At 44.7% G+C, this 27,201-nt stretch overlaps 2 protein-coding genes across 9 annotated transcripts in view; one reads left to right on the top strand and one right to left on the bottom strand.

The window, feature by feature from the left end:
- The window catches only part of BCO1 (beta-carotene oxygenase 1), a 104,190-nt gene that overhangs the window by 38,079 nt on the left and 38,910 nt on the right, over positions 1-27,201 (bottom strand). Inside the window, exon 1 of one of the 8 annotated variants that reach the window (XM_039502672.1) lies at positions 6,451-6,524. The exons of 1 other annotated variant lie outside the window; for it this stretch is intronic. The gene's annotated coding sequence lies outside the window, so the exon portion shown is untranslated. Of the gene's footprint in view, positions 1-5,370; positions 5,518-6,450; positions 6,525-27,201 lie in introns of those variants that run through there. 6 more of the 8 variants (XM_039502665.1, XM_039502673.1, XM_039502667.1 and 3 more) reach the window with 6 other exon arrangements.
- Positions 10,623-27,201, top strand: part of PKD1L2 (polycystin 1 like 2) — a 65,783-nt gene continuing 49,204 nt past the window's right edge. The window contains exons 1-6 of the mRNA XM_039502663.1: positions 10,623-10,923; positions 14,302-14,463; positions 19,622-19,807; positions 21,108-21,218; positions 23,665-23,812; positions 26,438-26,667. Of these exons, the coding sequence (XP_039358597.1) occupies positions 10,623-10,923; positions 14,302-14,463; positions 19,622-19,807; positions 21,108-21,218; positions 23,665-23,812; positions 26,438-26,667 (1,138 nt within the window). The remainder of the gene's footprint in view (positions 10,924-14,301; positions 14,464-19,621; positions 19,808-21,107; positions 21,219-23,664; positions 23,813-26,437; positions 26,668-27,201) is intronic.

The following is a 27,201-nucleotide window of genomic DNA, read 5'->3' as shown; positions in this document are numbered from 1 at the left end:
TAAAGTGGCTGGAGCAGGGCCTAGAATCCATCTCAAGGCCTTTTCTTCAAGGTTCATTCTTGAGAACGAGAGGGTGGCGTCTACAACAAGAACGAAAAATACTTGAAAGCCATAAAATAGACAGAAAACGGCCCAGCATGGGGTTCACCTCAGCCCTGCAACCCATGTGTGTGGAGCCTGTCTTCCCAAAGTCTTTCTCCCCTGAGCGTATGTGGACGGGTTGGGGGAAACTGAGCTAGAGTTAACCGCTCAGAGACCAGAGCACCACTATTCCCACCTCAAACTTGGGTTCAAAGTTAACTGGAGCATCCTTACATCAGACTGGCCTGGAGAAAGCCTGGTTTTGTGGTTAAAGCCCCACACGAGGACTCAGGAGTAGAACTGGTTAAAAACCGGGAACATATTTTACAAAAGAATTGGCCCCATTTTGTGTTGAAATATTTCAAAATTCAAAACATTTCAACCCAGCTCCACTCAAGAGGAGCTCTGGGCTCAGTTCCCTGCTCTGCCACAAACTTGCTGAGTGACCTTCGGAAGGTCACTTCTCTCTGGGCCTCAGCTCCCCATCTGTAAAAGGAGGGTAACAGGGCACTCCTTGTCTGCCTGGCTCTTTAGATTGTTAAACTCCGTGAGGCCAGGGCTGTTTGTATAGCACCCACCACAATAGAGGTTGGATCTCATCTGAGGCCACTGCTGTAATATTAAACAATCAATGGTGATGTTGCAGTCAGGCTGGGGAGAGGCTGCCCAGCGCAGCACTCAGGTAAGCCCACCCGATGGCAGAGGTTAGGACAGCGCTGGGTAAATATGTAGTAATATGGGCTAGTAACAGTCTGATAGTCTGAGCACAGGGCCAGGATAAGCCCCTACAGACTCAGCAGTTACAGGGAAATCCCATTTTTCGGCCCTTGAGTGGAAGCAAGTATTAAAGCGAAAGGAGATTTATTGAGCTAATGGCGGGCTATGAGTAGGTTTCAGGGGGGCCACCAAACAGGGCCAACAGACTCGCTGGGGCCCAGGGTAGAAAGGCGAAGCCCCACTCCATGGGGCTGAAGCCCAGGGCCCTGAGCCCCACCACCTGGGATTGAAGCCAAAGTCTGAGCAATGTAGCTTCGCGGGAGCCCCTGTGACGTGGGGCCCAAGGCATTTGCACTACTTGTACCCTAACAGCAGCCCTGGCTTTTCTATGCAGAAAAGCCATTATGGTGGCACAGGTGGGCCCTGGAGTTTGTATAGCATGTTGGGGGGGGGGGGGAGAGACTCAGAAAGAAAACGGTTGAGATCCCTGCTGTAGAGCACTCTTTGAAGAGACCCCAAAATACCTTCGACAAACCTATCTAAGGAAACTAAAACACCAACCCCCTGCAACGTAGCTTGGGCAGCACCGGAGCTGTGTTATAGAGCATTAAGAATAAAGAGATGATCTGAACAGGGGAAGGCAATGGCCCAGATAGGAGGCTTCGAATTTAAATCAGACCTAACTGCAAGAGTCAGTGCTTTGGGCTAATGAATATCATAGCGTTTATCCTAGCAGAAGACATACAGGGTAGAATGTCTGTGATATCTAGATGGTTGTTGTGGCCGCTTTTGCATTTGCTTGCTGATTTCAGAGATTTTTCTATCAAACTCACTGGAATCCTAGATTACTTTGAGCCTTTTCAGGGAGTGGCTTGACATAGTTATTTATAGGTTTAGCCAAAAGCAGATAATATAGGAGAGTTTGTTAACAAAGAAATGTGGGAAAGGCACATTTAGAAACAAGCCATCATATAAGAAAAGCCTTGTTACTGTGTCACAAAAGTAAAGCATTTTCTCTGGCTGTAGATTATAAGAACAAATTCTGCACATGCTGGAGTCATTCTCCCTGATTGTTTTACAAGCAAGCATTTAAGTAGAACTTATCCTAAGTCCTGCATAGCTACGTGAAGCTCTCATTGTCTTTAGCCTAGGCACAAGGTGAATACCGTATTTTACATGAGTGAATAACAAATAAGAATTGCATTTATCAGGAACTACTTCAACTTGGTGTATATCACACCCTTGACACTCAAACTAGGTTGGTTTCAGAGGGTACTTGACAAGTACAGCCCAAGAACTGATCCCAATAAAAAGCCTAATACTAAATTTGAGTCCTAACCTTAGCTAGAGGCTTAACCTTACCCCATTCTCCAGGTTGCCCTGAACCATCCTCCCAGCATGAGCTACAGCCACAGCAGGAAGCCAAATACATCACCAAAGCAGAAAGCATTCAAATGGTCACAGATTCCATGGGTTTGCACCTGTGTCACAAATACTGGGCCTTTGGTTGTAGATTTAATTTATTTTAATGGGACCGTCCTTTTGTTCTGTGTTTGTACAGCCCCTAGCACCATGTGGTCCTGGTCTGAGTCATGGGAACAAAGAGGGCACCTCTTTCAGGTTAGCAATGAACGTGATGCAGGTAGGATAACCTAGACACTATGTACCCCCATTTAAAGATGGGGAGGGAATTAATCTCTTCTCTATGGTCCCTTTTCACCTACATAGATCTTGGTGTAGAATGCATTCCAGGCCACATCAGGCAATTGCTTACACCCCAACCATTCTCCAGGGCTGCAATAACCCAGAGTTAGAACCCTACCAAATTCATGGCCATGAAAAATGCATTGCGGACCATGAAAGCTGGTCTTTTGTGTGCTTTTATCCTATAGTATACAGATTTCACGGGGGAGACCAACTTTCTCAAATTGGGGGTCCTGACCCAAAAGGGAGTGGCAGAGGGGAAACACAAAGTTATTTTAAGGGGGTCACAATATTGCCACCTGCCTTCAGAGCCGGGCAGCTGGAGAGCGGCGGCCAGGACTGGCTCTAGGTTTTTTGCCACCCAAGCAAAAAAAATAAGCCACCCAAACTGCCGCAGCAAAAAAAAAAAAAAGAGGCCAGAATGCCGCCCCTGATATTGTGCCACCCCAAGCATGTGCTTGGTTTGCTGGTGCCTAGAACCAGCCCAGGAGGTGGCTACTGGCCAGGATCCCAGCTCTGAAGGCTGCCAGCAACAGCGCAGAAATAAGGGTAACAGCACTGCAACCTCCCCTACAATAACTTTGCAACCCCACATCTCCTTTTGGATCAGGACCCCTCAGGGTGACCAGATAACAAGTGTGAAAAATTGGGACAGGGGGTGGGGGGTAATAGGTGCCTATATAAGAAAAAGCCCCAAATATTGGGACTGTCCCTATAAAATTGGGACATCTGGTCACCTTAGGACCCCTACAATACTGTGTAATTTCAGATTTAAATAGCTGAAATCATGAAATTTACAATTTTTAAAATCCTATGACTGTGAAATTAACCAAAATGGACTGTGAATTTGGTAGGGCCCTACCCATAGTAGAACATCATGGCTGCTCTAACCCACACCGGGGGCAAACCAGCCCATCCCAGGTTAATGGAAGCATATTACCTCCCCGCTTGGTCCATGTGGCATGCTCTGTGCCAGCACAGAGATCAGCTCCCCTGTAAGACTTTGGAACTGTTTTCACCACGACTAGGAGACCAAAGTTCAAAAATATGAACCTTAGAGAACTGAAAATGCTTGGATGAGTCACGCTTTCCTTACAGGAAAGTTCTGTAATAGAACAGAGCTCTGCAGTTGTTTGAATGTAACCCTGTGCTGTGGCTGTAGTGCAGCACATCTATTCCGAATGAGGAGTAAGGTTTATATTTCCCAACAGCATGCATCCGATGAAGTGGGTATTCACCCACGAAAGCTCATGCTCCCAAACGTCTGTTAGTCTATAAGGTGCCACAAGACTCTTTGCTGCTATTTCCCAACAGTGACCTCCAGTTGTGGTTGCTCAACTTGAGACACGAGGACCCGACTTCCACAGGGGCCAAGCACCCACTGAAGTAAATAGGAGTTGTGGGTGCTCAGTACCTCTGAACTATCAGGCCCAATGCCAAGCTAAGGTTCCAAAAACTGACATGCATTAACGAGCCCCAAGCATGCAAAAATAACGAGTCAGGCCATGAAGTATCATGAGGTTGGCTTAAGTATAATGAGATTTTAAAACTAAATGTTGGGTTATTTTAAACTAAATGTTGGGTTATTTTAAACTAAATGTTGGGTTATTTTTGTACATCTTGCTGTTTAGCCTTCAGGGGTCATATGTTCAAGCCGTGCTCCAGAACCACGAGGGCTAGAAACTGTTTTTTGTTGTTGTTGTTGTTTTGGGGGGGGGGTGAGAGGAGGGAGCAATGAAAAGTAAATTGTGATGGTCTCATAATGCCCCGACTCTAGGAACTGGGGATTTAAATAAAAACACCAAATATCACAAAACTTGCAATAAAATTGTGAGAGCTGGCACCTCTGGTATGTCTATAGTTGAGGTTTCTGGTAACCAAGGCCTGACTTAAGCAAAATCTCACACAGCAAGTCAAGGGCAGAGTAGGGAATAGAACTTGAAAGTGCTGATCCACAGTTAATGCTCCAACCATTAAACCACATTCTCTTAACAGTCTCCCATGTGTATTGATTTTTTGTTTCCATGTGTTTTACATCAGCCTGTGGTCAGGCCCCAGTTCTAACCTCCCATCAAAGGTCAGTTGGGGCTTATGTGATGCCAAAGAAAATCATTCCTTCTTAGAAAACCATCATTTACTTGCCTGAAATGCCCTCTCTCTGCCTCTGGGATGGCTTCTCAGATAAACTAACATGCACAGAAAAATAAAATGCCATCCAACACCTAAGCCGGTTTTCCAGGATCTACCCACTGACACGCCCCACACTTTTGAAGAAATGGAAAGCAGCGTTCTTTGCCTAGGAGATTGCCCTCTGTAGATAGGCCTCATTAGTAATAAAGCACAGCTACCTGGGCTCCAGAGGGATCCACCTTTCTCCTCTCAGCTCCCTGGAAACCCTTCTGAGGTCTAGCTGCTCCTGGAGCCTGTCTAGGCCAATGCTGTGTCCCTTCATTAAGGAAGTTGGGGCACAGGTGTCTGATGACTAAGTAGAACCCCTTTGGGGCCTTGAAGAGTCATGGAGCCCCTATGGGTATGTCTACACTGCAGATGGGAGCGAGTCTCCCAGCCCAGATAGACAGACTCAAGCTAGCACACTAAAAATAGCAGCGTGGACATTGCAGCTCAGGCTGTAGCTTAGGACCTCAAGACTAGGGGGCTGGGTGGGCTTCAGAACACAACGTAACATCCACCCCGTTAATTTTAGCATACTAGTTTGAGTCCCGCTCCTGTGACTCTGTCAACACAGGCTGGGTGGCTCCCTCCCAGATGCAGTGTAGATATACCCAGAGATTTCAGGACAACAATTTGCTGTCAACATTTTAACACAGTATCCCTCAAAAATGTTGTGCAGCAGGCAGTGGTACGTACCCTCTCTGCAGGTGGGGCTGGGGAGGTACTTAGATTGAAGTGTTTCTATTGTTCCCCATTATTGCTGACTAGTTCAGCATTTTTCTGCTGCTGAACTGGACTCATCCTTCTACCTGGTTTGCCCAGTGACATCACAATCCAGGGCTTGTGACAAGTGTCAAAGGGATGGCATCTGCTGGAATTTGATATGGCTGCTGCACATGACACATTCTATTCTCACATCACCTGAACTGGCCTATTGACAACATATAGAGCCATTGCCAGGAGGGTAGAGTCTGAGTTGTAGAAATTAAGACTAGCCAAATAGGAGCCAGATTATTAACAACCATCATTTAGGGGAAAAGGCCAAGATTTTCAAACACAACAATGTTCTAACAAGTGATTCTGGGTGCCTCCATTTTTGGCAACCAAACTTGAGACACCTGAAAGGGGCCTGATTTTCAGAAAGCGCAGAAATCCTCTGAAAGAAAGGCCCCTTTAAAACATCACAAGCTCAGCATCCAACCTTACCCATAGCTCTTGACCTCTAGAGAATGTCAAAGACTTCTCCCCCTGCTGGTACACCCCCTCGTGGCTGGGGACAGCATAGCAGGCTCTTTCTCTATTGAGCACCTAACAGCTGCTCCAGCCCTGCCATGGTGTCTCTTCCAGTAACTCAGCCAGGTCAGCATTTAGTTGTACCCCTTCCAGGATAACAAGAAGTCCAACAGATAAGTGTCCAGTCTCTCCATCCACCCCACAGTCCTTGATCTAGGCCCAGTGGGTCATATGCCCCTTCCTCTGGGCTTCCTCCCATCCCTTCCCTTCCCTTCTCAGGGGTTTATGCCACCTCACCAATGGCAGACAGGAGAACCCAGGTTCACCCTCAACACTGGATTCCAGTCAGGGACCCTAAGACAGACAGTCAAGATTCAATCCCTCCAACTCCTTGCTGCCATCTTCCTAGATTTATTCCTATCAAGCTTGCAAGCAGGGCTCTCCCACAGCTTCTTCAAGTTTACCCTTCCCACAGGGGCTTGGATTCACAGGGCTCTCCTCTCAAATCCCCCAATAAATCCCAGAATAAGAGTATTAATTTACCCCCCCTCCGCCCTCCTCAGGCTTGACTTTGCATCCCTCTTTCAGCCCTCAGTGGAACACCTCCATTCCCCTCTCTTATCCCAGAGAGAGACTGTAAAACTCCTTCCAGCCCTTGTGAGTCACACTTCCTTTCTTTATAGTAACCCCAGCTCCTCTCCCAACTGGGATTCATCAGTCATTGGGCCTGGCCAATCCTCCAGGTGCAACCAGGTACCTTAATTGAGAGCTCACCTCCAGTTAACCTTTTTTGTGCCAGTGTGGTGTAGACCCCCATCACACTTCCCAACAGTCTAGCAGTTTTCTTTCAACTCAATAACTACCACCTGCAAAGGTCCAAAAGGGGAAATGTTTTGCAGAGTGCTTTTGACAACCAGACCTTATTTAATTGTGGTTTGTACCAAGGCCTTTTCTGATGTTTCAGACAGCACAGTGATTTCCTCCAGAAGCCTTCACTTGATGGCCACCATCTTGTATAAGCTATAGGACAGGTTAAGACTCTGTAAAGATCTGGAGGACCCCTAGACAGCGGCGGCTCCAGGCCCCAGCACGCCAAGTGTGTGCTTGGGGCGGCATGCCATGGGGGGTGCTCTGCCGGTCACCGGGAGGGCGGCAGGCGGCTCCGGTGGACCTCCCGCAGGCGTGCTGCGGAGGGTCCGCTGGTCCCACGGCTTCGGTGGAGCATCTGCAGGCACGTCTGCGGGAGGTCCACCAGAGCCGCGGGACCGGCAACCGGCAGAGCGCCCCCCGCGGCATGCCGCCGTGCTTGGGGCAGCGAAATTGCTAGAGCCGCCCCTGCCCCTAGACACAATTCTCAGAAAGATGACGGACTTATTCCAATAGGAGCAAGGGAGTTCACAAATGAAGTAGTTATTATATTGCATCTTAGAGTGAGGGTTTGAAAATATGGGAAAGTTTTGACACTGTTATAGTTAAAGCTACAAGACAATCACTTTGCAAACTCCATTTCATTTGGATTAACATGCTTTAGATTAGCAAGTCATTGGGACAGAACACATGCTATAGGACTGGCTGGTCTCAGACAGACAGATACATAACACAACAAGGATTAACATGTCCTGCCCTTTCTTTCACATTTTTAGAGAGTCTGTCTGAATACCTCAGTGCTTCGCAAAAGGCAAACAAAAACCAGAGTGAATGGCTCTAGGCATACCTAAAATCCAGATATCTGAAATATTCCATTATGTCTTATACTTTCCTGCTGAAACCAGAGTGCTGTACAGTGCTTTCAACACCTACAGGTGATCAATTGCACATCCAAAACCTATCTGGGACAATGAGGGAGAGGTTTAATTAAGCATTTTTATGTCTCCACATCGAAATATACAAATGCAGATAGAACAGGAGTACTTGTGGCACCTTAGAGACTAACAAATTTATTTCAGCATGAGCTTTCATGCAGATGGAGCAGTCAGATACACCAACCATGATCTTTTGTATATATCAGAAGCACGTGGCTATTTGATCTATTTTTGTTACCCCTATGTATCCCCACTTCCATACAGTCCAGGAAAACAACAAACTATTGTATCTCGGTACAATGAAGCCTCCAAACTAACTTCTATCTTGAGGAAGCTATTTAAAATGAAGATAAGTTTATATGGTAAGAAAATTTTTAAAAATCATGTGTTTTACAAAGCATTAAATTCAAGGGGCACTTTCCACTTGAAATCTGGTCAGTTTCCAAAAATTAGTTTAAAGGAGTTTCAGGTACTGCATCTGCCCCTGAAAAAACCCCTGCTGATTATGGTGGCTTTACAGAGATATTTTGCTATCTTTAAATGTTTTTCTCTCCCCTGGTACTGTGTGAAAGACCCACACAAATACCAGAAAAGTAACTGACTGTTCACGGGACAGTGAAATGCACAAAGTCAGCAAACTTCTCTAATCTGCTTCACGTATAGGCATTTGATGGGTTACTCGAGGCAACAGTAGATTTAAAAAAAAAAAAATCACACAGCCGTAGAAACTGCCAGCTGCGGACTTGTCTGGAGAACCTGCTTGATGCTTTAGGCAGCTCTACTCATCACTGTTCTCTTACAGGCATGATCCAAGGTCCACTGAAGCCAAAGAAAATACTTCCCTTGACTGCAATGGACTCTGGATCTGCTGCGTCAGTTCTGCCTGTGGCATCTCTAATTCTGGCATTTCTAACAGGATCTGCGTGAAACTAGATTCTCAGCTGCAGAGAAAGGATCAAAAGATATGAAAGGATCAATCCATATCTCACAAATATGGCAGTGTGTATCAGTTGCAGGAACTGCATATTCCCACATCACTGAGACAGACTCACTTGATAAAGCACAGCTTTCTCTATCTGGGCCTCCTCTCTGAAACCTGTGATCTCAGAAACAGCATCTGTTCCAGCTTCTTAGACCAAGTCCAGCTTCCTCAACGCCAGCCAGATCAACAGGGCATGGGAGGATTAAGGCCCTTTCAGACAAATGTAATTCAAATGTACAGTATTGAACCAAGTAAACAATGCACACATTCAGCTCCGCGCCTTGTGACAAACCTTATAGTGCATGATTTTACCTTAAAATACCTTAGTTCTTCTGTGCCCTGCTGAGCTGGTTGAGTGGCTGGGAAGGGGAGTTGTAGGACAGTCTTTGAATTGACACTCATACTGTAAGTGCTCATGGGCTGCAGTGCGTACGGTTTTCTTTGTAAGAAAGGCTTGAAGCATAAGACTTAAAAGTGTCCCATTTTTGTAAGACATGATTTATCACCGAATGTAAGAGCCTGAATCTCCTTTCACTTACACTAGTGTAAATCGAGCAACCACACTGAAATTGGTGGAGTTACACCATGTAACACCCAGTGCAAGAGGAAAATCAGGCCCTGAGATTCTAGGGTAAAAAGAGCTTTAATCCTAGTAGGGCTGCAGAGCCAGCAGACTTTGGGAAACCTGGAGGACATCCTTTGCATGCAAGCTCAAAAGCACGTATGCATTTTAGCACTTAAAGACTGTGGTCTAGCTTCCCAAAGGCCATCCCATTACCTCGGATTAGGGTATCAGATCTGCCGGCTTACAATGTAAACTTAAGGCCCCCAAGACATTCTGATAACCATGGCAATATTGTAATTTGAAAAACAAGTTTGTTTTAACATTAACTCCCTCATCCACTTTCTTGTAAAGCTACAGGCAGCAATGATCAAATAAGGGAGCTCTGTTTAGCTTCACAGGGGATCATGCAAGCCTTTTCTTTTTTGTCACCAGATATGGAATTCACCTGGGTTGATTACTTGTTTTGAATTTAACGCATCAAAAATCTCAAAGTGAAACTTAATTGGAACAGCTGAGAGTCCCCCGGCTGTGTGTGTGTTAAAGCAAGAGCAGCGTGACCATCATATGATAATTATATATATCTTACACTAGCATCCAAAATCTGAAATAATAATAAGAGAAACTCAAATCAATTAAAAGCAGCAAAGAATCCTGTGGCACCTTATAGACTAACAGACGTTTTGCAGCATGAGCTTTCGTGGGTGAATACCCACTTCTTCGGATGCAAGTCTATAAGGTGCCACAGGATTTTTGCTGCTTTTACAGAACCAGACTAACACGGCTACCCCTCTGATACTTCAAATCAATTAGAAGAATCTAGATGAGCAGCTTGGTTCTTTCCCATCTCTATAATTCCCTGTCTTCCTAAATTCTGATTTTTCTCATTCTTCATTCATTCCTATTGATTACAGCTCTTTTTGTTGTTGTAAAGCACTCACCCACAAATGTTCAGTACAATGAATCCTTTGACAGAGAGGCGTTATCTTAGTGTATCATATGCCCAATGGCAACATATATCAGCTTTATCTTTTCCATTCATGGACGAGGTGAAAAGTCTAATGACCACTATGCAAACTGGCTTGATTTGGAATGAGACGTTTACACAATGGTTCTCATATCGCCCATTGCAGCGAGTTAGCATTGACACTTACTGCATGTATCCCCAGACGCAATAACCTTTATTTATTAGGAGCAATCTGTTCCCTATGCTATTGCTGGTATTATGTGACAAACAGCAAGGAGGAAAAAGAAAGACTGATGGCATAACAGGATGACAGCCCAAGCCTTTGAAGAGAGAGGGACAAAAAGCGTGGTGATGTGGTGCACAACACCAGTGCTATGGAGGGCTCCAATCGCTGAGCTAAGAATGTGGCTTCTAATCACTGTTCTCTCCTCTCTCGTTCTCCGTTCGGCTGTGGAGGAAATTGCTCTTGAGGAGGGGATACCTTGTTCAAAGTACCAAGTGGCTTTCAACCTTTCATGCTACGAGTTTGTGAGACTCCAGCGCACTTTCACGAGCGCCCAGAGCTGGTGTGAGAGAGGAGGGGGGCACCTCATTTTTATTGAAAATGAGGAAACTCAACAGTTCTTGCAGAACCATATCTCCGAGGACAGGGAGTGGTGGATAGGACTGACCTCAAGTTCCCTTCTGAATGAAACTACAGAAGGTAGGTGATCTCAAAAGAGAAATAGAGCCTTCTTTTAAGTTAGGTTGCAACTTGAAAGAGCTACTACATCGCTGTAGTAATGCAAGGAAACCCTACTGTAGGGTTCTGCTGATGAGTGACTCTTGTTCTAGTATCATCAGAGGACATCTAGGGGCATATACCAATGTATTACAGAGCTGCTTCTATTATGAGAGGCATCATGACCCTCTGGACCAGGAGGCAGGGGGTCTGGGTTTTATTCCCAGCTCTGCTACTGACCTGATGTGTGACCTTAGACAAATCACTTCAACTCTTTGCACTTCTTGTCCCCCTCCCATTCTTTGCCTGCCTTGTGTATTTTGACTGTAAACTCCTTGGGGCAGAGACTGTCTTCTATGATGTATTTGTACAGTGAGTAGCCCAGTAGGGCCCAGATCTTTGGCTGGGGCCACTAGATGCTATTGCAATACATATAACTACTATTGTTATATGGACCCTATCTGGAAGACCTTACTGAGGTCCTCTTCAAGTTGATGGCCCATTTTAAACATGCTCACATATCCACACTCATGTAGACAAGACCATCTCAAACACAAGGCAGGACCTAATTTAATGGCTAGGGCAGGAAACTGTAAGCGAGGAAACCTGGGTTTTATTCATAGCTCTGTTACTGATTTTCTGTGTGACCTGGGGCAAAGTCATTTTATCTCTCTCTGCCTTAGTTTTCCCATCTGTATATTGGGGATGGAACAATATTTAATATCTACTATCCCGAAAGCTGTAGGAATGTTATGCTTTTAAGAGAAGGAAAAACCAATGTCTTGTTTGTTTTCTGCTTAACTCATCTCAAATGCTTTATCAAAGGACTGCAGGGTTGTTCATCAGTCGTAATAATGGGCTAAATCCTGCTCTCTGTAACTCCAGTGTAAATCCATTGTAGACTTGCTCTATACTACAAAGTTAGAGAATGGAGTTAGCCCAGATTTTCACTGGTATAGCAGAGCAGAATTTTGCCCTTTTTTATAGATATGTATACACACAATATACACATATATACACACAAACAAGGTAACGGAGTGAAATGTAAGGGCTTGTGATATGCAGGCAATCAAATTAGATGATCAAATGGTCCCTTCTAGCCTTAAACTCAATGAATTTATAAATGAATATATATGATCCAGTACCTAAACGCCATGCAAAAGGATACATTTCCTTAATGAACATCACTGAGACTTGGAAGACTGTGTTATGAAAGGTGCTAGGCATTTAAAAATACAGTTTTAAATGAATACAACCAGAGTCCCTTTCCAGGTCTTCATCCCCCCTCTTCTTCCAATGGTGCAAGCCGAGCTCTGTAATGTACTAACAATAAAGTCCATAGGCTTTTCAGGAATAGGGTGACCAGATAGCAAGTGTGAAAAATTGGGGTGGGGGTGAGGGGGTAATAGGCACCTATATAAGAGAAATCCCTGAATATCAATACTGTCCCTATAAAATCGGGACATCCGATCACCCTATTCAGGAACTGCAGATGAGCAAAATGCAGCTTCATATAAGTTTGTGTGACAAATAAATAGTGGTGTTTCTCCCTCAGTCATGTTTATGAGAATGTATTCTTATTTAAATGGTGATATAACAGACTAGAATCCCCAGTCCACCTTATGTGTCCATGGACCCCTGAGACATAGGGATTGGCACAGGTTGAGGGGTGCGTTTTTGTGGGTGTCCTATGTTAAAACGTTGGAAGCACCTCACTGTTAATATTATTATAATTCTAATCCAAGGACAATTATTCAGACAATTATTGCAGTGGCTTGGATTTCCATGGGCTCAATATCCGCTCAGGAGGAAAATCTGAACCTCTGTCAGAACCACACGCCTACATTACTCCAGCATAAGCATTTGAGAGGCTATATAATGTTGGTGCCATCTGTCTCATGACAATGGGCTTGATCCTAGCACCGCGATTCAGGCAAAACTGCCATTGGCGTCAGTGAGAGATTTGTCTGAGTAAGGACTGCAGGACTCGCCTTATAGCTGTGCTTCTCACTGACAATAGCCCACGTCTCCCACAAGGTGTGGCTCGAGCCTCTTTGTTGGCACTCGCTACTTGGAGTGGCTGTTCCCCTCTCCTCATATGTGTTGGGTTCTGGGTTCTTTTTTGTGATACCTGGTGCCTCCCCGCAAGGGGACCTCCTCATTGGGCTGAGACACAAAAGGGTGCTGTCTCTTGGGAAACTGAATAAGTTGCCACTGCTGGCCAGGAGTATAAAACCCAATACACAGGAAACAACAAAGTACATCAACACAAACCCCAGCAAAGAAATGCCACCAAAACCAACAGTATAACAAAGGGGAACTTTACTGGGAGCAGGAAATTAGGATCTGGGGAAGGAAAGTGTTAGGGTTAATTAACAAGGACTAAAAACATCACCAAATTTCTCACCTCCCACCTCTTCCCAGCCCCCAGCTGTCTCCCTGGCACCTTCCCAGGCAGATGGTACGCTGAGGGGTTGCTGCAGCACTGGGAATGTTGGCTGGCTTAAACAAAAAAAGGATCCTCTTACAGTATCTTTGCCTCTGGTTGGAGCAAGGGCCTCTCCTGGCTCCCCAGGCTGCCGTCCTGTGTAGGGGGACCACATTTGTTAGATGGAGAAAAAACACAAGAAAAATAAGGCCCAGCGCTGTATTTTAAGGGATATTTTAGGGAAACACCATTTCCCTTAGCTGCGCATATCACAGATTTTTCTCTCAAGGGTACATTTCTACTGCCCTCAAGTACATAATGCAATTATCATGCTTCAATTTAATGTTTAAAATGGTACTTACAATACATATAAATAAATCTCAAAATCAGTGACAGGTGGTCACCCTCAAAGGGACAAAGCAATGCAATAAGGGATGGTCCCTTAACATAAGGGATGGTTGCTCAACCTGCTCGGCTGGCTCTCGGTAGCCGAGTCGGGTCTCTGCCTCTCAATGCTGGTCTCTGCAGGGCTGGAACTGCCTGACCCATGCGCTAGACCCTACAGAAGTTCAAAGACTCCCTTTGGGGGGAAGGGGTGTTAATCTGAGACTGACTCTAAACTGTTCTTCTCTCTGAGCTGCTCCCAAACTCCAAACTGAAACTACAACATGCCTTTATGTGTCTGAGTCAGGCCCTCCTCTCCCAGAGCAGCTGAGCAGCCCCGACTCAGCACTGGCCCAGCAAACTGCTTGACCCTATCACCTCCCTACTGACCTAAGCAGGAGTTTCTAGTCCATTCTGTCCCAAATCCAGACTCTAGTAGCCTTGATTGTTGTAGTCTAGACTCTGGAGGCTCAGTCCAGAGTTCCAGGAGCTGGCAAACTCCAAGTGATGGTTACAGACATTTTCGATGTGGTTTACTTTGTTCACAGGATCACTGATTTGGTTGGACACTTCAAATATAAGCTACAGCAACTGGCATGAGGATCAGCCATCTCTCTTAGCCAATTGTGGATACATCCTGAAGAACGCTGGCTATAAATGGGGCATGACAGAAAACTGCAGTCAGGAGTTTGACTTCATTTGTGAATTTGGTAAGATGCACAGCAGATGGTGCTAGAACTGAGCATGCTGTATTTCAGGCAATGTTTAAATTACCCAGGATTTGTTAAAAGTCATCATTCAGTAAATAAATATCAAGCTTATTTAAAAAAAAAACAGAAAACCCAGGCAGCTGTCCCCTTTGCATATCTGCTGGCAGAGGGAAAGGTCCAGAGGGGGGTTGAGCACCAGAGTCAATGGGAATTGTGGGTACTCAGCACTTCGATGGTTCAGGTTCTAATGCCGACAAAGGAAGTGGTTGTTATATGATATGGATCTTGATTGCAACGAGGGGCAAGGATGGGACTACTAAAGTCATTTCCACATGTGCCCAAAGTCAAGAATAGAAGCAGGTTCCAGAGATGGAAGGCCACTGCATTCACTCACTATGCAACTAGTGACTGGTTAATTCAGACTCTGAACTCCTAGGAGCACAGGAGTAACTGGAAACCATTATCTGAGCACATTCTTCTTGTCTTTTCTCAAACCACATCTGCTGTACGGCACTGCAGCCTGCAGTTTCCCCTAAGGTAAGGAGAGGGACTAGAACCTGTAGTTCACTCTGGCTCTCCAGCAGGAGACCAAACAAATGCAGCCTGTGGTGCCTAATCTTACCACCCAGGTAAATCCTGGCTTGGATCAAGCAGCCACGGAATGGAGTGCTGACTATACTAGTTCCTCCAACATACACACCCACATATAAGGAGAATTTGTGCTTCTCATCGGTTTCATGTGAGTGAGGCATTTTAAGCTGCTCATTTGCATAAACTAGAGCTAAGGTCACAGGCATCTTAATATTATTCAAGATAGTTTAGTCCAAAGCAGACTGCGAGGAGTTAGGGGGGATCTCACAAAACTGGGTGACTGGGCAACAAAATGGCAGATTAAAATTCAATGTTGATAAATGCAAAGTAAGGATATTGGAAAAAATAATCCCAACTATAACATATAATGATGGGTTCTAAATTAGCTGTTAGCGCCCAAGAAAGAGTTCTTGGAGTCCCTGTGGATAGTTCTCTGAATACTTCTGTTCAGGGCACAGCAGTGGTCAAAAAGGCTACCAAAATGTTAGGAACTATTAGGAATGGGACAGAAAATAAGACAGAAAATATCAGAATGCCACTATAGAAATCCATGGTGCAGCCACACTTTGAATACTGTATCCAGTTCTGGTTGCCCCATCTCCAAAGGATTTAGTAGAACTGGGAAAAGTTCAGAGAAGTGCAGCAAAGACGATCAAGGTTATGGAACGGCTATAAAGAGGAGACTAAGAAAGATTAGGGCTGTTCTACTTAATAAAAGAGATGACTAAGGGGGGTGGATTATGATACAGGCCTATAAAATCAGGAATGGTGTGGAGAAAATGAGTAGAGAAGTGTTATTTACCCTTTCGCACACTACAAAAATGTGGGGTCACCCAAGGAAATTAATAAGCAGCAGGTTTAATACAAACAAGAGGAAGTACTTTTTCACACAACACATAACTAACCTGTGGAACTCATTGCCATGGAATGTTGTGATGGCCAAAAGTATGACTTGATTTTAAAAAGAACTGGATGCATTCATGGAGGATAGGTCCATCAATGGCAAATAGTCAAGATGGTCAGGGGTTCAACCCTATGGTTAGGGCAACCCTAAACCTCTAACTATCAGAACCCAGGAAGATAGGGGTGGATCACTTCAGAAGTGCCCTGTTCAGTACACTCCCCCTGAAGCTCTGGTATGGGTCACTGTCAGAGATAGGATATTGGACAAGATGGGTTGACCAACACGGCAGCTCTTTTGCAGCAGAGTCTGGTTGCAGATTGACTAATATACATGAATCCAGTGTTCCAGCAAACTCTAACAATGCTCCTGCCCTGCTCTACTATCAAATACAGTATTTTATGTATTTAAAATTAAAAAGGAAATTTTTCTTTACAACCAGAATTATCACCCCTCTCTTTGGAAGGAGGTCAGCGTTCATTACCATAGGGCCTAATCCAAAGCTCTTTAAAATTTTTAATTGATTTTGTTGCAATGGGGTTTGGATCAGGCCTTTAATGAGCAATATTAGAGTTGAAACAGATTAATAATAATGGGTTCCATTACATTATTTCTTCATTAACCCAGAAATGAAGTGTAGAAACTCCTGGCATCAATCAACCATTTCAGAGATTGATCCAAATCACTGACTTGTTTTCAACATCTCCAGTCCATATCCACCGAGGCACAAATAAACTTCACTAATCGTTAGAACAGGGGAGCGGGAGAGAGGACTAGGTTCTTGTACCAGTTCTGCATGCTATGAGTCTGATCCAATGTCCAAGGAGGTCAATGGCAGTCTTTTCATTGGCTTCACTGTGCGTTGGCTTGAGCCCTATGTGATCTTTAGCAGCTCACATAACCTCATTGTGCATCAGTTTGCCCAGGTGTAAAATGAGAATCGCAGCATTTACCACCCCCCCACAGGGCTACTGTGAGGGTTGAATCATATTTCTAATATGCTTGGCATCTTCAGCGTGAATGTCTATGAGGTCTGACAAACTAGTCTATATGCTCAGACACCAGGGCCGGCTCTAGGCACCAGCAAGCCAAGCACGGGTTTGGGGTGGCCCAATTTCAGGGGAGGAATTCCGGACACCTTTTTTTTTTTTATTGCTTTGGCAGTTGTGCTCCCTAGAGCCGGCCCTGTCAGATATAATGCTGGTAAGTGCAGTATAAAAGCACAGCTAGATAGATGGCCTTGTAACTAAGCTTTCCTCCCTTCTGTTGTTCTTCCCAGAACTTTTCATGCTTCTCTATCTGCAGTTAAAGCTTCACAGACCTTGTGGGATTTATTCTTTCCATTTCACTGTTAGATGCATAATAAACCATAGCACTATACTATAGTCAAAATACACATTTCTAAACAGGTTTTGAATGGATGTTAGTCAATTAATCCTACTTTTTTAAAGCATAAATGCCATGCAGAACTTGCTGAGGGAGCAGCTATAATGACAACCTTCTTTGTGGAAGGAAAAGAACAAAAAAAAAAAAAAAGGCAGTAGATAATAGCCCCAACTAGAATTTAACAGCAAATTATGTTACAAGCTTATTTAGACGGCTCTAATCTGTAATCTGGTCATGTTGCTATAGATACAGCGAGGCTTAGATTTAGCCATTAAATAAGGATAGCACACAATTCCCACAGTGTGCACACACTGGCACTGCTAATCAAGGCTTTCAAGAGGAACAGTCACAGTTGCCACTGGAGAATGATGTCCTTAAATCTGGGGCAACTGAAGCAATGTCCTTCTGTGGCTCCCGTAAGTGACACCAAGGGGTTTTCAGGCATCTTCTTTCTTAAATAAGTTCAGGTCGCTGGAAGAATCCTAGACAGTTATCAGCTTGCCCCTCAAAGAATAAGGTGGGTGTGTTTAGGGGCATGAACCTCAGGGGCGGCTCTGGCTTTTTTGCCACCCCAAGCAAAAAAAAACAAAACAACCTGCAGTGTGGCTGGAGCAGCAAAGCAGGGGAAGAAAAAAAAACAAACCACCACCTGCGGCATGGCCAGAGCAGCAAAGCAGGGGGGAAAAAAAAACCTTGCAGGGCAGCCAGAGCCAGGGTGCAGGGGGACTCCCTGCGCTGCAGATGTGCCCTGGTCTAGCGGAGGGGAGGAAGAGGGAGGGGGTGAGAGAGAAAAGGAGGGCGGCCAGGACTTCAGCGGGGCGCTTGCCACATGGCCCCAACCACCACACCACCTGCCGGGTGGGATCCGCGCTGCTCCGGTCGGCGGGGAGGGAAGGACGTTGGTTGCCAGGCTTGCTGCAGACCTGGCACCGGCTGGGGCAGACGGAGCGCGCAGCCGGCTCCCAGCAGGGTGCTCCCCTCCTCCATGCTGCCGCCCCCTACAGGGCAGCCAGATCGGCGAACCAAAAAAAAAAGCGGCCATGCCGCCCTAGGATTGGGCAGAATGCCGCCCCGTAGAATCTGCCGCCCCAAGCACGAGCTTGCTTGGCTGGTGCCTGGAGGCGGCCCTGATGATCCTTCTATGCTTACTCACCCACACAGTCCCACTGAAGTCAATGGGACTTCACATGTGAGTAAGGGGCGCTCCCATGAGTAGGCTACAGTCAAGCCCCCTATTGAATAAGTAAGCTCTTCTCTTGGGCAACTTCCTGAGCCTAAAGCAGATCACACATTACCTAGGGGCTGTCTCTAATCTTACAAGTAGCCTGAATCCTTTAAGTATTGCTGGTCAAAACTTTTAAAGGAAAAAATGTTGAATTAATTTTTTTTAATGTTCTTCATTTTGAATTCACTTTTCATTTTTTCAAGAAATTAAGTCTGTAAAATGTTCTTCTTTTGCTTTTCAAAACAAAAAAAATGATGGTTTTTGTTCTTTGCCCCCCTTCCATTTTCTTCTCATTTTCCCCATTTTCTTCTTCTTTTTCTTTAGTTGTTGTTTTTGTTCTACTGAGTGAGAAGAAAAAAGGGAGAGAAAGGGGGAAAACAACAAAAACCGAAAATTTTTGGTTTACTTTTTTTTTTGTAAAAAACCCCCAGAAATTTCAATAAAATGAACCCAAAACAAAAGGCATTATTCATTAAAAACATTGATGAAGAATTACAGACAACTTTACCTTTTTGTTTTCCATCCCAGTGTCATTTAAACTTGGTTTTTTTAACACACACACTCAGCAGAGCCTTCCACACCTCACTTCCTCCAAACCGCAAATACAGCTTTTTGCTCATTCTAACAGGCGTTGAGGAGCCAGCATGCTAACAGTCGAGACTATTGCAAGAGGTGATCAAAAAAGGGGGAGGGAACGGCAGTTTCCCCCAAAAAAATCCCCCCCACCCTTTTTTTTCCCAGAAATTCACAATTCTTAAACATTTCAACCAGCTCTGTAGTTGTTCAGAAATGGAGACAGTTTCATGAAAATCCCATCTGAATTCTCCCGTTTTTTTAAAATGTTGAAATTTTGTCAAAATTTCAATTAAAAAAAAACACTTCAAAATAACTTTAGTTGAGACCCACCTTCAGGAATCACGATGGGGGTCTCATTTCTTGGGCAGGATAAGACCACACAGATTCCTGGTAGGGGAGAAGCTGTTCCTAGTCCCAGTGGCAGAGGATGCACTGTATATCCTTGTCTGAGATGACATCTGCTCTTCCTTTCCCATCAGAATCTGGCCAGAGCATTGCTTGTGATAACTTCAATGCCACCATGCAATGTGGATCAGGAGAAGTCATTCAGATTGGTGACAGTTTCTATGGGCGGAAGACCCCTCACTACTGTGTATTGGAGACTCCCCTCCAGCTTGACACGGAAGAGGATTGTAGCTGGACCAGTGTCAAGGATGAAGTAGCAGGTAAATCTCTCATTGCAGCATTTGTCAGAGTTCTACAGTAAGCCCTACAATGTGTGGTATCTAAAACAACTTACCTTGCTTTATGTCTGTGGATGTTCATGGGTCAAATTCTGCTCTCAGTAACACCTGTGCAAGGCCAGAGTTGAGTTTTACATTAGTGCCACTGACAGCAGAATTTGGCCCATTACTGGCAAATAAAAACTACATATACGCAAGCTTGATTCTAGCTGCCTTCTTGTACATAGCCCATTGTTCAATGGTTAGGCCACTAATCTAGGACTTGGGAGATCTGGAGTCATGTCCCTATTCTGCCAGAGACTTCCTGAGTGACGTTGGGCAAGTCACTTGACTTCTCTGTGCCTCAGTTTCCCATTTGTAAAGTGGGGATAACAATACTTTTCTGCCTCACTGGGGTGTTGTGAGGATAAATACACTAAACATGGTGAAGTGCTTTATGCTGTACTGATGAAAAAGCTTTATACAGAAGCGAGGTGTTATTACTATTCAGCTATGCATTTCTTACGTTTTTAGTTTTACTCATTTTTTCACAGCATGATCAAAAGCTTTCACTCTCATTCCATTGCAGTTTTCTCATCAGTAGAGTTTAGCTTCATGCCTTGTTCATTCTTTCAGTCAGACTAGGAATTTATGGGACACATTTAATTGTTTATTGCTAAGGCAGAGCCCAGTGACGGTTGAAGTGAAACCTCATGGAAGAAAAGTACATGCAGGTGAAAGACACTGGTATTTATCCACCAGATTTTAGGCTACAAAGTTTTCTGTTCACTTGGGACTTTATTCATCCATTGTTCCATTTGTACAAATCCCATTAAAGTAAATTTCTTCCCACATTTCTCTTGTCTCTCTGGCATGGAACCTGCACAATATCATTGACTTTAATTCATTATTTCATCCTTATGTTTATCTTTCCATCCTATTTAGTTATCATGTCAATTTCATCTACTAAACACCTAAAAATTGGGTTCTACTTTATAATTGACATAACCATAAATTCAATGCACATCCTAGTTCCTTCCACTTTTGTAATAGTCATAAGTTGTAGGGTTTTTTTGCTGGTCTCCATCTAAAGCATGACTGATTCAAAAAATCATGCAGCTTGTCTGATCATCTGTTCCTGCCCCTCTTTTCCCCATTTTTCAATTTTGCTCAGAAATCGATGGCATGAAAATGCCCTTTTTTTACTTCAATACCCATCTTTTCTTTGAGTTGTTGTGAAATTTAAAGTTTGGTACTTTAATCTATCAAATGCCAGTGCACATGAGACTGTGATGCCTTCCAGGGCAGTGTCACGGACTCCAGGCGTGCCAGGTGGCATCAGATGGGACCTTCTTTGGAGATCCTTGTCCTACATTGGGGAGCTACTTGTCTGTTCAATATCACTGCATGGAAGGTAAGTATTAAAGTTGTAGCCATAGTGCCCATACTGTACGATGTTTTAACATTGTGACTGGTGACATAGCTCCTTAAAATAGTTTTAGAAGTTAGAGACAGAGCTGAACCAAGAATATCAGACATGGATCTGAAATTCCAGTGTCTGAGGAGGTTCAGATCCAGCATTCAGGTTGGGATCCATCACACAGAGAAAGCCCCAAGTGGAGAAGTTCAGGTCCAGATCAAAATTTCCCCCAAATCTCAGGGGTTCCAGCTGTACTGTTCCAAGTTCAGGTACAACTTTAAAGACAGACATTTGCTTTCTTTTATAATTTAATGTTATGTGTGTGAGTGAACTCAAGTACTTGTGAAAGATGCTGGCATGTTAGCAGTGGAGATTTTAATGTATCCACACTTAACCTTTCTGCCAATGGCATTGGCAGCAACAAGGGCCAGATCCTTATTTTAGGGGATTTTCAATAATTCCTTCATTTTGGGTTCAAACCCTCATCCAGTAATCTGGAAGCCTAAACCACTCTGGAGCCTTTGCTAAGCAAATCTGAACTCACTCTCAAGCACAGAGGTTTAAACAAATGAATTTTATTGGGGGGAAGAGAAAAAGAAAGACCAGGTTGAACTAGGACAAATATTTCCAGTTCAATACCTTCCACCACCATTTACCTCGGGGTGCATAAATCACAGTCCCAAACAATTAGACCATGAATGGCTGACGCAGTTTGTTCTACCTCCCAGCCTCCCATTTCAGTTCTTTGGTCCCCAGCTTCCTCACTCATAGTTTGTGATTCCAAGAGTCCAGGAAGGTCCCTGTTTCGTAGGCAGCTCTCTGATTTCAGCAGCTAGGACAGGGAGACCTCACCAGAGTCACTAGGCTGACAGACTGTTGCTATGAATTCCTCTGTTCTCACTGTAGTGCAACTGCTCTCACTCTGCTGCTCTCCTATTGCAAGCTGTGACCTGTGGGTAAATCCAAATGCTGCTTTGCTCTGCCTGCTGCTCATGTGACAAAAACTGCTGCAGGGCTCTGACCTCTGCTTGCCACTGGCTAGACAACTGGAAGCCTCTGGTGAGCTCTGCTCTCCTAACACAATTACTGCTCTTAGCTCTGCTCTTCTAGATATAAGGGGACCAGTGGTGTTATGAACCCCTCAGAATCCCTACCACCCAGGAACAATGCACGTTCTTTGCCCTTTCTCTCTGGCTTTGTCCAGGGCCTCTTACCCGACTAGGGTTGCCAACCATGACTGAAGCTATTCCAGCTATTTTCCCCCCAACATGACGTAATGTCATTTTCTTAAAATAGCCTATCAGAATCTCCCGGCTTGCTTCCACTAGTCACCAGGAGATTGATACCGATTGCAGGAGACTCCAGGCCAATTCTGGAGGGTTGTCGCCCTATACCCCACTTCAGCCAACATCACTTTCATCAGGATGACCTCATACCCAGGCTTTGCCCAGGCTTTGCCCAGGGGGGTTCCCAACAGGGTAATCTCAAAAATATGGGCCCCAAGTACAAAACGTAGTCAAATTATATATCCTAGCGTCCCCAAACTACTTGCAGTTAATATGTAAATAAGATACTGCCTCGCACAGTTGACTCTCCAGTAGATGACAGCAGAGAACAGAGTTGATATTTAAATGAGGTACTGGCTCATTTAAACTCTCCTTGCTCTCCAGCAGATGCCATCAGAGAGCTCACTCAGTTACCTCCCATCTCTGGTCGGCGTCAAGCCACAGGGCTTACACAGAGAATAGGTGTAGCTGAGGCAGTAAATAGCACGAGTATACTCAAAACTGCCTCAACAAAGTGGTTCAGCTGTGACAAAGAAGGGCCACTCCTAAATTTCCATGGCCCATTCAATCCTTGGCCTCTCGGCTAAGAAGTTATCAGTTAGTGTGACATAGACACTTGTCCCCTCAGAACTGAAATGATTCCAACAAACAGCCCTCAGTGCTGAACTGGGCTGGAGTAGGACCAGTGATCCAGAGGTGAATCTATAACCTACTACCATTGCCCTGAGCTATGCAGTCCCCCCATGTTTTTTCCCTTCAGCTCCGTATTCTCAAGGAAGGCTAGGCTAGAACAGTGAAGCACACTCTGGCAAAGGACACGGCTAAATACAGATTAATTGCATAAGAAGAGTGTGCTTAACAAGAAAGATCACGTCAGATAACAGCTGTATAGGGCTTTGAATAAATATATATGACTAGGAATCTCAAGTATGTACAAAACTCTCAAGAGTATAACGTTTCAACAGGAATCATGACACGCAAACCCAGGGAAAAATCAACTTGGTACTTCATGTCTTTAATTCCCTCAATTGTCTTAACAAGGCAGCATTTATCAAGCAACTGTGCTTCAACTAAGTCCAGATGCCAACAATACATGAAAACAAGTTTGCAATGAGCAGGTGATGACGCTGTGCTCTGTGCATTATGTTTTACAGGTTTGCAACTGGCCGTGACTGAGACGTGCTTTATCTTTGAAAATATTACAGTTTCTCTGAAATGGCTACTCTCTCCCTATTCTGGCAACCTCTCCTGTATCATTAGCACTGGAGATGGACACACTATTGATCCCTATTACCCTCTAACGTAAGATAAAGCTTTTATACATGATTTTACAGAAAGGCTAAGGATTTTTTAGTTTTAGAGGTTTGGGAGGTATTTTGTGTTTCAAGTCACTTAAAATGAGATGTTGCAAACAAAGCAGTGACAAGACATGCAGGCAAGATGGGTGGATTTTGCTGTAACTTGCTTTGAAATTGTTAAAAGCAGCAATGCCTAGTCTATTAAGCTGCCAGCCATGATCTTTCATCTGCTCAGTATGAGTGAATTCCTTTTCCTTCTAGTGGACTTTAATCTAGATTCTGTACACACAAAATTACTGAGAAACCTGCTGCCCTTCTAAGGAGAAACTGCCAAGGAGCTTAAAGCTAATATCTTGGGGCTTTTTCAAAGAGTATTTTTCCATACCTGTTATTACTGAAAATGGTTCCATGGTGCTTTGTTTATCTTTATTTTATTCTAATTCCATGAAAACTTGGATTCTTCATTGCTAACAATTTTAAATCAATACTGGATGTTTTTCTAAAAGTTATCCTCTAGGAATTATTTTGGGGAAATTCAATGGCTGAGATTATACAGGAGGTCAGACTAGGTCACAATGGTCCCTTCTGGCTTTGGAATCTATGAACTCTTTCTTTTAACCACCAAATATTTTTCTGCAGTATTTGAAAATCACACTTTTCTGCATTGTTCTAGTGCAGGGAAATCCAGAGAGGGAATCACCTTAAAAACTCATCCATCTACTTATGTAATCCAAGATGAGTGAAATGAAAAATCAAAGAGCAGAAAGGGCAAGAAGTAGAGTGGCTGTTAAACATTCTTTCAGTGTTAATAGCTCAAGATGTTATTAATGACACAGGGAAAGAGCTTTATAAAAAAACCCAGTATTATTTTTAGTTTGACCGTGTCTCAGCAAGTGAACGTGTTTTATCGTTACCTCATTCCCTCAATCCCCCACTAACCGGGTTTGTCTGTTTCTGTCACCTGTTGTGTCCTGTTTGACACCTAGACTGGATGTGCTCTAGGGCAGGGATTGTCCCCTATGGCCTTGTCTTACTCGGAAAAAGGGGTCCAGCTGAGGTTGTGCTTAACCCATCTCAGCTAACTCATGTTAGCTAAGTCCTATCTAAACTCAACCTTTTTCATAGTCAAGATAAGACCTTTATTATGTGTCTGTACAATGCCTAATGTAATACGGCTCCGACCTTTGATTAAGCTTCCTAGGTGGTACTGTAATAAATAAATAGTTAATAAATAATGGTCCCAGGGATATTTATTTGCATTCCATGGTTTATCTCACCTCCTTATTCTGCTGTGGGCGTTGAACAGGGCTAGACTGCCTGGGGAGAGATTTTCAGAAGCCCTTAAGGGAAGTAATTGGGACTTGTGATCCTAAATCCCTTAGGTGCTTTGGGGTATTTCCCCTATGTTGTTACAGAGCCCAGTGGCTGCAGGAGCCTTTTCTATAGTAGTGTGCCTACCATTGATGCTGCTAGTAGAGCTGCACCGGTGTTAGCAATGAGAAGACATTTTTGCCAACAAATTCAAACTGTCATGAGCAGGACATGGACAGTCTGAGCTAGTGGTTGGAGCAGGAGTTGGGAGCCAGGTCAGATACCAGGAGATCAGATTCTGAGATATACCAGAGGGCAGACTGACAGTCAAGAGGCCGGCAGGCAGGGGCGGCTCTAGACATTTCGCTGCCCCAAGCACGGAGGCACGCCGCAGGGGGCACTCTGCCGGTCGCCGGTCCCGCAGCTCCGGTGGACCTCCCGCAGGTGTGCCTGCGGAGGGTCTGCTGGTCCCGCGGCTCCAGCACGCCTGCGGGAGGTCCACTGGAGCCGCGGGACCAGCAGACCCTCCGCAGACATGCCGCCGAAGGCTGCCTGCCTGCCGCCCTCCCGGCGACCAGCAGAGCGCCCCCCGCGGCATGCCGCCCCAAGCACGCGCTTGGCGTGCTGGGGCCTGGAGCCGCCCCTGCCGGCAGGGTCAGGTTACCAGGAGATCAGAGTCAGGCAATAGGAGTAGGTAGCACCAGGGAAGCAGTCTGGGAAGTGGGAAGGAGGGCACTCACTTGCATGGACAACTTCCTGTTCATGATTTAAATAAAAGCAGGGAACCAATCAGGACCCCCAGTGTTCCACCAATCAGATCCCAGGACTGGAGTCCTCTGTTGGAGTCCAGCTTCTAGTTCTGAGGACTTGTTAGCAAGTCACTGGGTGGCAGGTTGGAACTTACTGGTGCCTGTGGACTGGGCTTTGAGACCCGCAGTCCCTGACAGAAGCATAGATAAGACCATGCTTAGGGAGAGAAAAATAGGCCAGCACTGGGATGATCTTGCACGATGCTGAGTATCCTCTGCTCCCACTGACTTTAGCAGTAGGTTAAATGGGGATGAAAAATTGGGAGGGAAGAAATGTAGTGTGATCGTCCTTGACATACCATGTTACGACATATGAGCTGGGGACAGGGAGACAAACTTAACCCTGGAATAATACACAAGCAAAATAGGAATCAGTGTGATTGCAGGAGATAACAATCTCCCTTAGAGCTATAATTCAGGAATGGTGGCCATTGCTTTCAAATCATACAGCTATAAACCTCTCAGTGCAACCTTCCATGACAATTGGATGTCCCCTTTGCATTTTTAAGCTTGTCCAGCAATGTGACACACCGGTATACCTCTCCTGGAGAGTTTACTGTCTTCGTGGAATGCACAACCAGTGAGTGGCACGTTACAGCACAAAAGCTGGTGACAGTTCAGGATAAGATGGATCAGCTCAGCATTACTGGGTGCTACAGCAAGTACGAATCAGGAAACAGTTCTCACTGCAGGACCCTGTATGGGGAGATGTTATGGATCCAAGTTGAACTTAATGGAGGTGAGAGTAATCAGTTTGCACAGTTGAGTAGCAGGTTCAGTGGGCACAGGCAGAATCTCCACTAAGCAAATGTGTATTTCTTTAAATGAAAGCTTTCACTAAATGTTAACTTTCTCAAACTAACTTTGCCCCATCCCTGTGCAGTCTATGTTATATGCTTCTGGAACACTTCAGATGTGAGCCCAAACCTTTTTCTCTTCTGGATATGTCTGACAATCAAGGAGCACACTGGCCTAAAGAATACACCCTGCTCTTATTGGCACTGTATTTAATAGTTAGAGCAGGGGCACTGGGAGACCCATCCCTTGGTTTCTAGCTCTGCACAGACTCATTGTGTGACCTTGAGCAAGTCACATAACCTGGCTGTGCCTCAACTGCCCATCTGCATAAAAAATATAGCAATATTGACTTACCTCAGATGGAGATTGTTAGGATTAATTCATATTTGTAAAGCATTCTGAGAACTTTGCTCTCAAGGTTCTCAGCTAACTTACATCAGCATACAGCCACTACAGTTATTAAATTGCTTGTGTG

This window comes from Mauremys reevesii, linkage group 16 (assembly GCF_016161935.1).
Source record: "Mauremys reevesii isolate NIE-2019 linkage group 16, ASM1616193v1, whole genome shotgun sequence".
Lineage (NCBI taxonomy): Eukaryota > Metazoa > Chordata > Testudines > Geoemydidae > Mauremys > Mauremys reevesii.
Note: the sequence above shows the minus strand (reverse complement) of the source record. Positions and strands in the feature narration are given on the sequence as shown.